Source organism: Spea bombifrons, chromosome 10, assembly GCF_027358695.1.
Source record: "Spea bombifrons isolate aSpeBom1 chromosome 10, aSpeBom1.2.pri, whole genome shotgun sequence".
Classification (NCBI taxonomy): domain Eukaryota; kingdom Metazoa; phylum Chordata; class Amphibia; order Anura; family Pelobatidae; genus Spea; species Spea bombifrons.
In genome coordinates, this window is record NC_071096.1 from 2,733,339 (window position 1) to 2,745,374 (window position 12,036).

Below are 12,036 nucleotides of genomic sequence, written 5' to 3' on the forward strand. Positions count from 1 at the left end.
CGAAGATTGGGTTTGTTGGCCAAATAAATGAGATAAGATTCACGCCGCTCCACAGCTCGTCATCTGTCACCGAAGGAAAAGCTAAAACTTATGTTCGGCGTCAGCAACCTCAACGGTTTAATCCAACCACCAGGGACTGAGATAAAAAGAGCTCGATGGCCTATGGTATTATGATACATAGACCATGCGCATAAACATTATTCAACTACAATTTACTAACACTTCACCCGAGGACAAACTGCCACTTAAACATTTAGGGGAAAAATAGAATCAATGGGAATTTTGGCAGGGAATGCCACATTTCTCTTTAAAAAAAAAAAAAAAAAAAAAAAAAAAGGATTTTTTTGGAGGTGTTTTTTTGGAGGTGGATTTTTTGGCCTGTTTCAAGCGGGATAAGAAAATAAATAATGAAACTGTCACATGATGTAGGATTTGCTCTTCCCCTCGCTGGGTTTGGGAAATGAAACAATGTGGTTTAAATAAAAAAAATTGGTTTGTGTTTTCACAAATTTCTGGTTTTAATAGAACATTTTGCATACCATCCTCATCTCATCAAAAAATAAACTTTAAATCGAAGTGATCAGAATGAAATGTATGGATGGTAATGATCTAAAGGCTAACCCAGAGCAAGTAATAATAATATAAATTATAATAATAATAATAGAAAAAAAATAATAATAGTAATAAAAAAAAAAAAAAAAATAATAATAGTCATAAAAAATAATAATAATAATAATAATAATAATAATAATAGAAAAAAAATGATAATAGTAATAAAAAAATAAAAATAAATAATAATAGTCATAAAAAAATAAAAATAATAATAATAATAGAAAAAATAAAATAATAATAATAGAAAAATAATAATAATAATAATAATAGAAAAAAATAAAATAATAATAATAATAGAAAAATAATAATAATAATAATAGAAAAAAATAATAATAATAGAAAAATAATAATAATAATAACAATAATAATAGAAAATAAATAATAATAATAATAATAATAATAATAATAATAATAATATACAACCCTTCCCAAGTTTTATTTTACAAGACAGGCATATTGGGATGAAATAGTCTTGGCATTTTCCTTCTCGATTAAACGCCAGTTTATTTCTTGTGATACATATTCCTAGCTGATACATATAAAGCACTTTGAAATAATCGATAGTTTGCTCTTACCATTGTGTACGGGTCAAAGTCCTCTACATACTTCTGGAAGCCCTCAAATGACACAAATGACACTAAAATCAGACACAAGCTCACGTCTGGCAGATCGGAGAGAACACCAAGAAATCGGGAAAGGAAAGTTAAAGGTAGAAAAAAAAAAAACAACCGAGGGATAAAATCAGACAGACGCGTCCTCCTGACAGCCAGAAATTATTTATCCGTTTCATGAAAACTGAAGATTTAACGATATTTCTGTTTTCGGAAGGGGTTACAAGGTTTTTATGATGGTTTCTTCTGCATTCCGAGGTGGATTACAGTTATTTGGAATGTTCGTATTAAGATGAACGTATTAAGCTATAAATATATCCTTGCGTCCTCGTGATCTTGGATGCATGTGATGTATTTAGTCGAGCAGCTAAAGTTTTAAGTAAGCTTGGAAATCCCCAGTTGAGTTAGAATATGAAATATTTTTTTTTCTTTAAAATGTAAACAACAGTAACGACTTAAATAAGGAACTCACGGTCCCAACGTGGAGCAACGCCAGCCAAAAACCAAACTGGGACCCTGAGTTCCTTATTTAACCCCTGCATTGTTGCATTGTTTTCAATGGGTTTAGGGACCACCCATTGTCCTTAAGGGGTTAAGTTGTCCAAGGAACCTCCAATGGATCTCCATCCTTCATTTTCAAAAAAAATAGTATATTTTTTGCAGAATTTTGGTTTCCTACTTATAAAGTTGATTTCCCATCATTTATGACGAGAGGCCGGGGCACACAACTATTATATTCATCTTCCACTTTAATGTAAAATAAATAAAGAAATAAAAAACACCAAGAAGAACCATTAAAGAAAACAAAGGGAGATGAGCCAAATGGTTCCTGCAAGTTTGAAATTAATATGAATTCTGCTGTTTTTCGGGATTCAATATTTCTAGTAAAAAACAAATAATTTTTCGTCTATTTCAAGCAGGATTAGAAAATAAAGAAGGTGATCAGGTGATGTTGGATGTACTCCAATCACAGTGTGATTTTGTTCTACGTTTTCAGAAATTTTTGACGATTTTGGTAAAAACATTTCGCTCATCTCTAGAAAAGATTATCGCTCATGGGTGGTTACTTGTTTTCGGCTTCCGCTAAGTGGAGTGTTGTACACAACCATCCGTTTTAACATCTCCGGCGGCTATAAGTAAAATTAAAAAAGGGAATGAAAAAGGAGTTTCGTTTGTAGCACAAGCAGAACGTATATAATAATACCTTAAAATACCTAACACTTATTATAGTAAAGTAAACCTGCACGGTGTTTCAGACTAATTGGCGAGCTAGACTGCCCATTCCTTATCTAGAAGAACACAAGCTCTAGAACGCACGTTCCTGATTGAATATCCCCGATAAGTTATTGCATATGCTGGCTCTTCAGGGTACTTCTTCTCCCCCAAAGTAACTATCAATAACAATCAATGGTTGCTGATATCAGCAAAATGGACAGCATCGGCTGATCTATAGGGTTTATTCTTAGGTGTAATAAGCAATGATTTCTCCCGGGCCGGTGGACGCCCTACGAGACTCCGGAAATTAGAAATAAGGTTCTCACCAGGGGGTCCGGCTTCACCGCTGGTCTGAGCATAAAATTAGACTCAGCAGACAGCATGACCGGCTTCGAAGGAATCGGGGCGACAGGACGTCGGTGGGTGGGTGGACTTGGAGCAAACTGCTACATTAGAGACAACAGTGGGTTTTATGCATTGTAACACAATCCAAAGCACTGCAAACAAGCATGCAGAAAAATCTCCCGCTCCCAAGTGTCCCTGTTCAGAAGGGCCAGTCCCTCATTGGGCATTGCAGTACATACCTAAGCTTTAGCAGATTACAATGTTAAATGGAATGTAATGAAGATTTACTTTACTAAGATGGTGGTAGTTAAGTGGAACAGCCTCCCAGCAGAAGTGGTAGAGGGTAATACAGTGAGGGTATTAAACATGCGCGGGATAGACATACGGCTCCTGAATCTAAGACGAGACCAACGACTGATTAAGGTTTGGGTCTTTACAGCAGGAGAAACGGGTGACTAGACGGGGGCCGGATGGGGCCGATCTGCCGGCGGGTTCTATGTTTCTGATTAAAAGACACGGCAGCTTTTGTAATTACCTGCATTTAATAAAATCCCAAGTGCTTTAAAGTAACACACGAGTCTTATGGATCGTATTAATCTCCGGTCCTGGGATTTATCATTCAGTAACATAAACTATTTTAATGGGAGCGCCGGCACCGGCAGCCTAAATATCCCGCAATAAAAAATGTACGTCCAATTTGTCAGCGCCGTGACCTTTCCGCGCCCAGCTATACTAAAGACAAAGGAACCATTTAAATGTCTCCGAAGGGGGATTTCAGAAGCAAGCAGCCGATATACATGCGCACATACTGTGTGTTTACGGCAGAAGAAACCCGTGTTTCCCAAAACGTTACTTTCCCGCCAGCATGCACTAAGAATTCCCAAACCGTGCATCGAGACGAGACGGGAGGAGACGGGAGGAGACGAGACGAGACGGGACGAGACGGGAAGGGAGGAGACGAGACGGGAGGAGACGGGAGGAGACGGGACGGGAGGAGACAGGACGGGACGAGACGGGACGGGAGGAGACGTACCAACGCGGAGCCGGAGGAAGACGAGATCTTGCTGACATTTGAAGTATTTCTGACGACCTGTGAGATGGAACCTTTAGATGGAATGACTGATTTAACGACTGACAGATACATTTTATCGCCGTCAGGCTGCGGATGACATTTTCCCGTCTTGGAGGAAAGGGTCGGAATAATTGCCTTGAAATACGGCTACGGAAACAACTATACTGTCAGGGTATGAAAGTACAGCCAACTAATAGCTTATTGGGAGACTCCATAAAAATATGCATACAATCAATATACACCGTTTACAGGATCAAGAAACAGGGTCAACCCAGTAGATACGTGGTACAGTCTCCCAGCAGAAGTGGTAGAGGGTTAATACAGTTAAAACATGCCTGGGATAGACATACGACTCCTGAATCTAAGACGAGACCAACGACTGATTAAGGTTTGAGCCCAGACTAGATGGGGGCCGAATTGGGCCGATCTGCTGAATGGGGCCATATCTATGTTTCTGTGGGTCCAAGAAAGATTTGCAATTTTAACCCACAAGGAGGCAGCCTTAGATTTTGCTCCCTACGGTGTTATCACAACTCCACGCAGGTCCCTAGCTGAGCATGATGGGAGTTCTAAATCACCAATTCTAGTATAAGATTGCCAATCCAATCATTCTTAAAATCAGATGAGAACCATCAGCTATCTATCTATCTATCTATCTATCTATCTATCTATCTATCTATCTATCTATCTATCTATCTATCAATCTATTATATCTATCTATCTATCTATCTATCTATCTATCTATCTATCTATTATATCTATCTATCTATCTATCTATCTATTATATCTATCTATCTATCACTATCTATCTATCTATCTATCACTATCTATCTATCTATCTATCTATCTATCTATCTATCTATCTATCTATTATCTATCTATCTATCTATTATCTATCTATCTATCTATCTATCTATCTATCTATCTATCACTATCTATCTATCTATCTATCTATCTATCTATCTATTATCTATCTATCTATCTATCTATCACTATCTATCTATCTATCTATCTATCTATTATCTATCTATCTATCTATCTATCTATTATCTATCTATCTATCTATCTATCTATCTATCTATCTATCTATCTATCTATCTATCTATCTATCACTATCTATCTATCTATCTATTATCTATCTATCTATCTATCCATCTATCCAGCCATCTATCTATCTATTATATCTATCTATCTATCTATCTATCTATCTATCTATCTATCTATCTATCTATCTATCTATCTATCTATCTATCTATCTATCTATTATCTATCTATCTATTATCTATCTATCTATCTATCTATCTATCTATCTATCTATCTATCACTATCTATCTATCTATCTATCTATCTATCTATCTATCTATCTATCTATCTATCTATCTATCTATTATCTATCTATCTATCTATCTATCACTATCTATCTATCTATCTATCTATCTATTATCTATCTATCTATCTATCTATCTATTATCTATCTATCTATCTATCTATCTATCTATCTATCTATCTATCTATCTATCTATCTATCTATCTATCACTATCTATCTATCTATCTATTATCTATCTATCTATCTATCCATCTATCCAGCCATCTATCTATCTATTATATCTATCTATCTATCTATCTATCTATCTATCTATCTATCTATCTATCTATCTATCTATCTATCTATCTATCTATCTCTGCAGTATATCTGTCTGTCTGTCTGTCTGTCTGTCTGTCTGTCCGTGTTCCTGGCTCGTTGTAATGTAATGCCGGTGGCTGACGTGTAACGATGTTTCCAGATATTTAGGGTTTTCTTTTCACAGACACAATAAATAAATAAACTGAAATCCCGTATCCCGGATCGCTCTGTCCCGACACGTACTCCAACATCCTGCGTGCGGCCAACATTCCGCGCTCCTCATCCTGTGATGGTTACCGCGCTTTCATTATTATTATTATTCATTATTATTCATTATTATTATCATTTCCCCTCTTAAGTAACATGTTCTGAAAATCGCATCACACACTTAAAATCTATTTTTTTCTTTTGCGCTGATGGTTTCCAGAACGCGTTACTTGGCTCGGACGGCGATTCGTCACAACTCGTCCCAGCGGAAAGCTTCTCTGCAAATATTCTTCAGCTGCAGCATAATAAACAGCCGCGTTCACATGGCTTAAATGTCACGGGGCGAGAAAATCCCTGTTTGTGGAAATGAAAGATGGACGACCCCCTTCACAACTAAACGTATTTATTAAACTCGCCCGTGGCTACTGTCCATCACCGTAACTGTCTCGCATATAGTTAAACACTATGAGACTGGTGGCAGCCCGTGGCAGAGCCAGGATTATATGATCAATTTCCTGAACTCTCTCCTTTCTCCTCCCTACAATGGCTGCCTGAGCCAATCAGCATCAATCAGTAAATAAACAATAGCTGGGGAGGAATAACTATTCCGATCTCAATATGGCCGCTCCCCTGCTATTCACACAAAGCAGGTTTGAAATGCACTTATTTTATTCTGTAGACACCATTGCCACCAAGTGTCAGCTGACAATCTTCCCCTGTTTTCAACAATTATTGTTTATTATTTATATAGCACCATCATATGCCACAGCGCTGCACAATGGATAAATCTCATGGTATCATTATATGTGATTTAAAAAAAAAATTGCTAAGATTTGGGCAAAATTTGGGCAAATTCCGTGGAATATTTCAAACAAATATATTTTTGTAGTTATTCGTTGTAAGTGAAGAAAGCAAAACATCCCGCATTATATAAATATCACAAAATCCTACTTTTCCTACCCAAAACGTTCTTTATTCTGATATATTTTAGAATAAAGGCGTATCTTGTACCCATTCCATGACCTGTATATAATATGTCGCCGCGACATTCTACATCATCAAAAACAACGTAACGTGGAGAGCGGAGCACTTATCTAATTTCCACCCGATCCACTCCGATCATCAATCTTGGCGTTTAAACATTAAAAAAAACAAATGACAAAGCGCTTTAATCGCAATGTTTAGAACACGAAGCAAATTAATGAATTACAGACCGAGGTCGGAGTCGCCGGCCACCTGCTCCAAAATGTACAATACGAGAATGAAGCGGTTTGCGCCGTTACGCACGCTTACACCGATAATGTCATTGGGTGACTCTTCTGGACCCGTTTGTTGAGAGACTTTCTGAATGTATCTGCCGTGTCATCAGCGACCGCTGGCTTCCCGTTTACAATAATTTACAGGCCGCAGGAATAAATTAGGAGTCACAGCAGGTAGAGTCCCGTTTGCTTAATCGTGAAAGCAGCTCTGGGGTGTGAAACGGCGTGATTATCGTGATCATAGAATTCCTTTTGTGGATATTCATTTCTAGGCAACCAGGCATTCACTTACGGAAGATTTAATCCATTTTTCTATTCCATTTCCTGTTTTTTTTTTTTCTCTTTTTTTTCCCCCTAAGTTTCATAAATGGATAAGAATCTCAAAAAAAGATGATTAAATATGATACGAAAGTACGATTTTAACAATCTTTCCAAGGCGGATGTTTAAATGATAAAATAAATTACAGGGCATATAGGAAGATATCAGTAGATTGTAAACTCCCTTCTTCTACTTGTTGTCTTAACGTGTATTCATCTTATTTTGTGTATTGTTCATTTTAACTCTTTATTATAATAGCGCTACAGAATCTGCTGGAGATCTATAATTAGAATGTCCTGTAATACCAAGAATGCCAGATGGACCATACCTTTGGGCTTGGAGGATAAGAAGGTTCTGGGTTTGAAGACCTCAAAGCCGACCGTCCCCGGTAATTTCTCAGCTCATCGGAAAATGGGAGTGGTGGACGTCCGGCTACCATGGATGGGGAGGGAGCTGGAGACGGCGAAGAAGGTAAGTGCATCCAGGATGGCTGCATTGGAGAAGATTTGGAGGGACCAGGTGGGGCTGGTGGGGCACTTCTCCTCATTAAGGTAATGTTAGGTGATGGTGACTGGTGGGCTGAGGACGATGAAGGCAACATGCGCGGTGAGGGAGGAGGGGGAGCCATCCTTTTAACAGGGCGGCTTGCTTCGTCTAAGTTGAGGTCATCCAAGTCTGTAGTGTGAAGCTGCAGCCCGCCGGCAAACCTGCGCATGGCAGTGGCGGGAGATACCGCTGCAGGAGGAGAAGGAGCAGCAGGTGGACGCCCGCTGGATGCCTACGCAAATATCATAGAACGGTTTCAGCAGCTACTAAGGAGTTAACATTAGGATGTATAGAACTGGAAAACATGAAACAAAAAGCCACAGCACATCTACATGCCACAGTTACACACTAATATATATATATATCATAGAGAGAGAATATAGGATATGGAATATAATATATATATATATCATAGAGAATATATTATATGGTGTATATATATATATATATATATATATATAATCTCAAAGTAAAGACAGCACTCACGGTCTTCAATAATGCTTCATTTATATTATATGGAATATATATATATATATATAGAGAGAGAGAGAGAGAGAGAGATATTTATTATATGGATAATATATATATATATATATATATATATATATATATAATATATCAATAACTCTAGGACATGTAGTTGGGGAGTTTAATGAACTCACTATTGAGCAGGAGAAGTTTTAGTAAAGGCGCTTTTGGTTTTCCTGCAAAATCTAATAACACTTTGAGCTTCCTTGGCAATTTTTCTCTTTTATTTTGCAATCTATCTCTCCTGTTCCGGGCGCTGGGCCGCAGCGAGCAGAATGACGAAGCCTTTAATCTACCGTGATCATCAAAAAAGTAATAGAAAGAAGCTATGTTTCTAAGTACTTTGTTTAAAAATGTGAAAACTGCTTTGAGGCTACAGAGCGTTACAATGTGTCTCGTCTTGGAGTGCCCTATCAATTTTTAACAAGTGTCTCAAGCAGGACCCTTTGTTGGCTCCTTCTATAATACACCTCGTGTTCTGGACTTTTTGCGCTAAAGCCTAAAAATGTCGTATTAATTAAAGCATAAAAGCTTTTGATTTTCTATGGCTGAAAATGTTTCTCGGACGTGGCGAGGACACCGAGCGTTTAATCTGCATTGACGTGGAACGTACTGCGCTGGGTCAATCGACTAGAGAAGGGAAAAGTAGATTTGTCTTAGATCGATAAACATTTTTTGGCACAAAAGCCACACAACCACAGCACACCCCGCCAAGATGCAACATGTCTTGTGATTAGGCGGACATCCACGGCACTCCACGGCACTCTGCGTACCTCGTGGGTATCGTTCTCTGCCGATGAGATTTGCTCCAGCCTCGTCTGACAGAGCCTTTCCACCCAGTGCTGGACCTTTTCTGATTCCTCTAGATCTTCTCGTTCCGTTTCTGACACCTTGGCCAGGTCAGCGATGCATAACAGGTTAGAAGAGCGATTAAGTGCATGAGACAACCCCGTTTTCGAGGCAGAGTTGGGATAGATTTTAGACCCTTGATATGTTGCAGGACGGATCCTTTGCAGGCTTTAGGATGTGACTAAGAATTTAATATCTCTAGAGTGTCACTCACTAATTTGGCCAGTTCTTCTTTGCTTCCCGAATCCCCATGCTCCTTTCTCCTCCCTTGATGCTCCTTTCTCCTCCCTTGATGCCCCTCTCTCCTCACTTGATGCCCCTCTCCAGGGGAGGGCTGGCAGCCTAAGGCCTGGGGGGCAAGTCAAGTGAAGTGGCTTCGCCCCCTCGCACTCACCTTTCACCCCTCACGCTGCTCCCATCACTATGCGGCCATCAGACTGCTGGAAAACTGATCTAAACGGCCGCTGGGTGCTGATGCCACCGGCCGGAGCTACTTTAATCCTTTTTTTTATTTATTTAATATGCCGGATCGGCTTGCCATATAAAAAATAAATAAATAAAGTATTAAAGTAGCGCCGGCCGGCAGCATCAGCACCCAGCGGCCGTTTAGATTCGATTTCCAGCAGTCTGATGGCCGCATAGTGATGGGAGCAGCGTGAGGGGTGAAAGGTGAGTGCGAGGGGGCGGAGCTTTCACCCCTCACGCTGCTCCCATCACTTGGCGGCCATCTCCTGGCTACTCCCTGGAGACGGGCTATCAGGTCCTCTAACCCACCTCCCGGGCCGGCCGTCTCCCCGCGCCCAGGCAAAGCCGTACCTCTTGGACCAGACGGTTGATCTTGAGCTGTTTTTCTTTTTCAAGCATCCCTTCTTTTTCTTTTGCGAGTTTTTTTTCAAACTCCACCTCCTTTTTATTCTTCTTTTGTTCAAACAGACTCTCCACTTTCGATTTCTTTTTCTCTTTCCCTTTCTAAGTGCAGACAAAGCTTTCACGTAAAAACAGTTTCCTTTCCCAAAAACGTTTCAGAAAAACATGCAGCATCGCCTGGTTAGACACACACCGCATAACAGCGCACCCCTCCAGAAAAATAAAAGGTAATAACTACTTATAAGCTATAAACATGAACAAAAAGTATGACTACAAGCTGAGCACAGAAGGATAGAGCGTATATAATCTGTGCTACCGGTCCACGTATAGAACAAAAGCAAGATTGTGGGAAATGCGTCCCTTTCTCTATTGTGAGGCCCGCCTATAGCCCCCTGTGAAACTACATTTTACATTTTATGATAAATGAAACAGCCTGCCAGCAGAGGTGGTAGAGGGTGATACAGTGAGGGGATTAAACATGCATGAGATAGACATACGGCTCCTGAATCTAAGACGAGACCAACGACTGATTAAGGTTTGAGTCTTTACAGCAGGAAAACTAGACAGGGGCCGAATGGGGCCGATCTGCCGTCAGATTCTAGGTTTCTATGTTACATAAAACGATTATTTGTAACGCTGGTAAAAAGTAACAAGGAGTGAAACACCCAGAAAAACCACACAGGGAGAAGCCAACACACCAAACACGCCAAACACACCGTACCTTTCTAAGAGTTGGAAATTTCCCATCGTATCGATAAAACCAGCCAAATGCTAATTATAAAGAGAGACAAATCTCTGAATGAAGTCATCCTTGGGTTAGAGAATCTTTATGAAACATATTTACAACAGATCCCGACGTTACAACAGATCCCGACGTTACAACAGATCCCGACGTTACAGACTATCCCCATGTTACAAACTATCCCGATGTTACAAACTATCCCAATGTTACAACAGATCCCGATGTTACAGACTATCCCGATGTTACTGAGAATCCCGATGTTACAGAGAATCCCGATGTTACAAACTATCCCGATGTTACAGACTATCCCGATGTTACTGAGAATCCCGATGTTACAGAGAATCCCGATGTTACAAACTATCCCGATGTTACAGAGTATCCCGATGTTACAACAGATCCTGATGTTACAAACTATCCCGATGTTACAGAGTAACCCGATGTTACAGAGAATCCCGATGTTACAGAGAATCCCGATGTTACAGAGAATCCCGATGTTACAGAGTATCCCGATGTTACAACAGATCCCGATGTTACAAACTATCCCGATGTTACAGAGTATCCCGATGTTACAGAGAATCCCGATGTTACAAACTATCCCGATGTTACAGACTATCCCGATGTTACAGACTATCCCGATGTTACAGACTATCCCGATGTTACAAACTATCCCGATGTTACAGACTATCCCGATGTTACAGAGTATCCCGATGTTACAGAGTATCCCGATGTTACAGACTATCCCGATGTTACAGACTATCCCGATGTTACAGAGAATCCCGATGTTACAAACTATCCCGATGTTACAGACTATCCCGATGTTACAGAGAATCCCGATGTTACAAACTATCCCGATGTTACAGACTATCCCGATGTTACAGAGTATCCCGATGTTACAGAGAATCCCGATGTTACAGACTATCCCGATGTTACAGACTATCCCGATGTTACAGACTATCCCGATGTTACAGAGAATCCCGATGTTACAAACTATCCCGATGTTACAGACTATCCCGATGTTACAGAGTATCCCGATGTTACAGAGAATCCCGATGTTACAGACTATCCCGATGTTACAAACTATCCCGATGTTACAAACTATCCCGATGTTACAGAGTATCCCGATGTTACAACAGATCCCGATGTTACAGAGTATCCCGACGTTACAGACTATCCCGATGTTACAGACTATCCCGATGTTACAAACTACATCGCAGCCTATCAGCCCCCAATCGGATGTGA

General features: G+C 39.7%; 1 protein-coding gene across 5 annotated transcripts in view; it reads right to left on the minus strand.

The window, feature by feature from the left end:
* Positions 1 to 12,036, minus strand: part of USH1C (USH1 protein network component harmonin) — a 37,048-nt gene that overhangs the window by 5,073 nt on the left and 19,939 nt on the right. For 2 of the 5 annotated variants that reach the window (XM_053449611.1, XM_053449614.1), the window contains exons 16-19: positions 3,817 to 3,873; positions 2,765 to 2,884; positions 2,291 to 2,353; positions 1,188 to 1,229 (exon numbers count right to left, since the gene is read on the minus strand). In XM_053449611.1, coding sequence (XP_053305586.1) covers positions 1,188 to 1,229; positions 2,291 to 2,353; positions 2,765 to 2,884; positions 3,817 to 3,873 — 282 coding nt within the window. Of the gene's footprint in view, positions 1 to 1,187; positions 1,230 to 2,290; positions 2,354 to 2,764; positions 2,885 to 3,816; positions 3,874 to 8,956; positions 9,230 to 10,004; positions 10,158 to 10,776; positions 10,827 to 12,036 lie in introns of those variants that run through there. The other 3 variants (XM_053449616.1, XM_053449615.1, XM_053449617.1) reach the window with 3 other exon arrangements.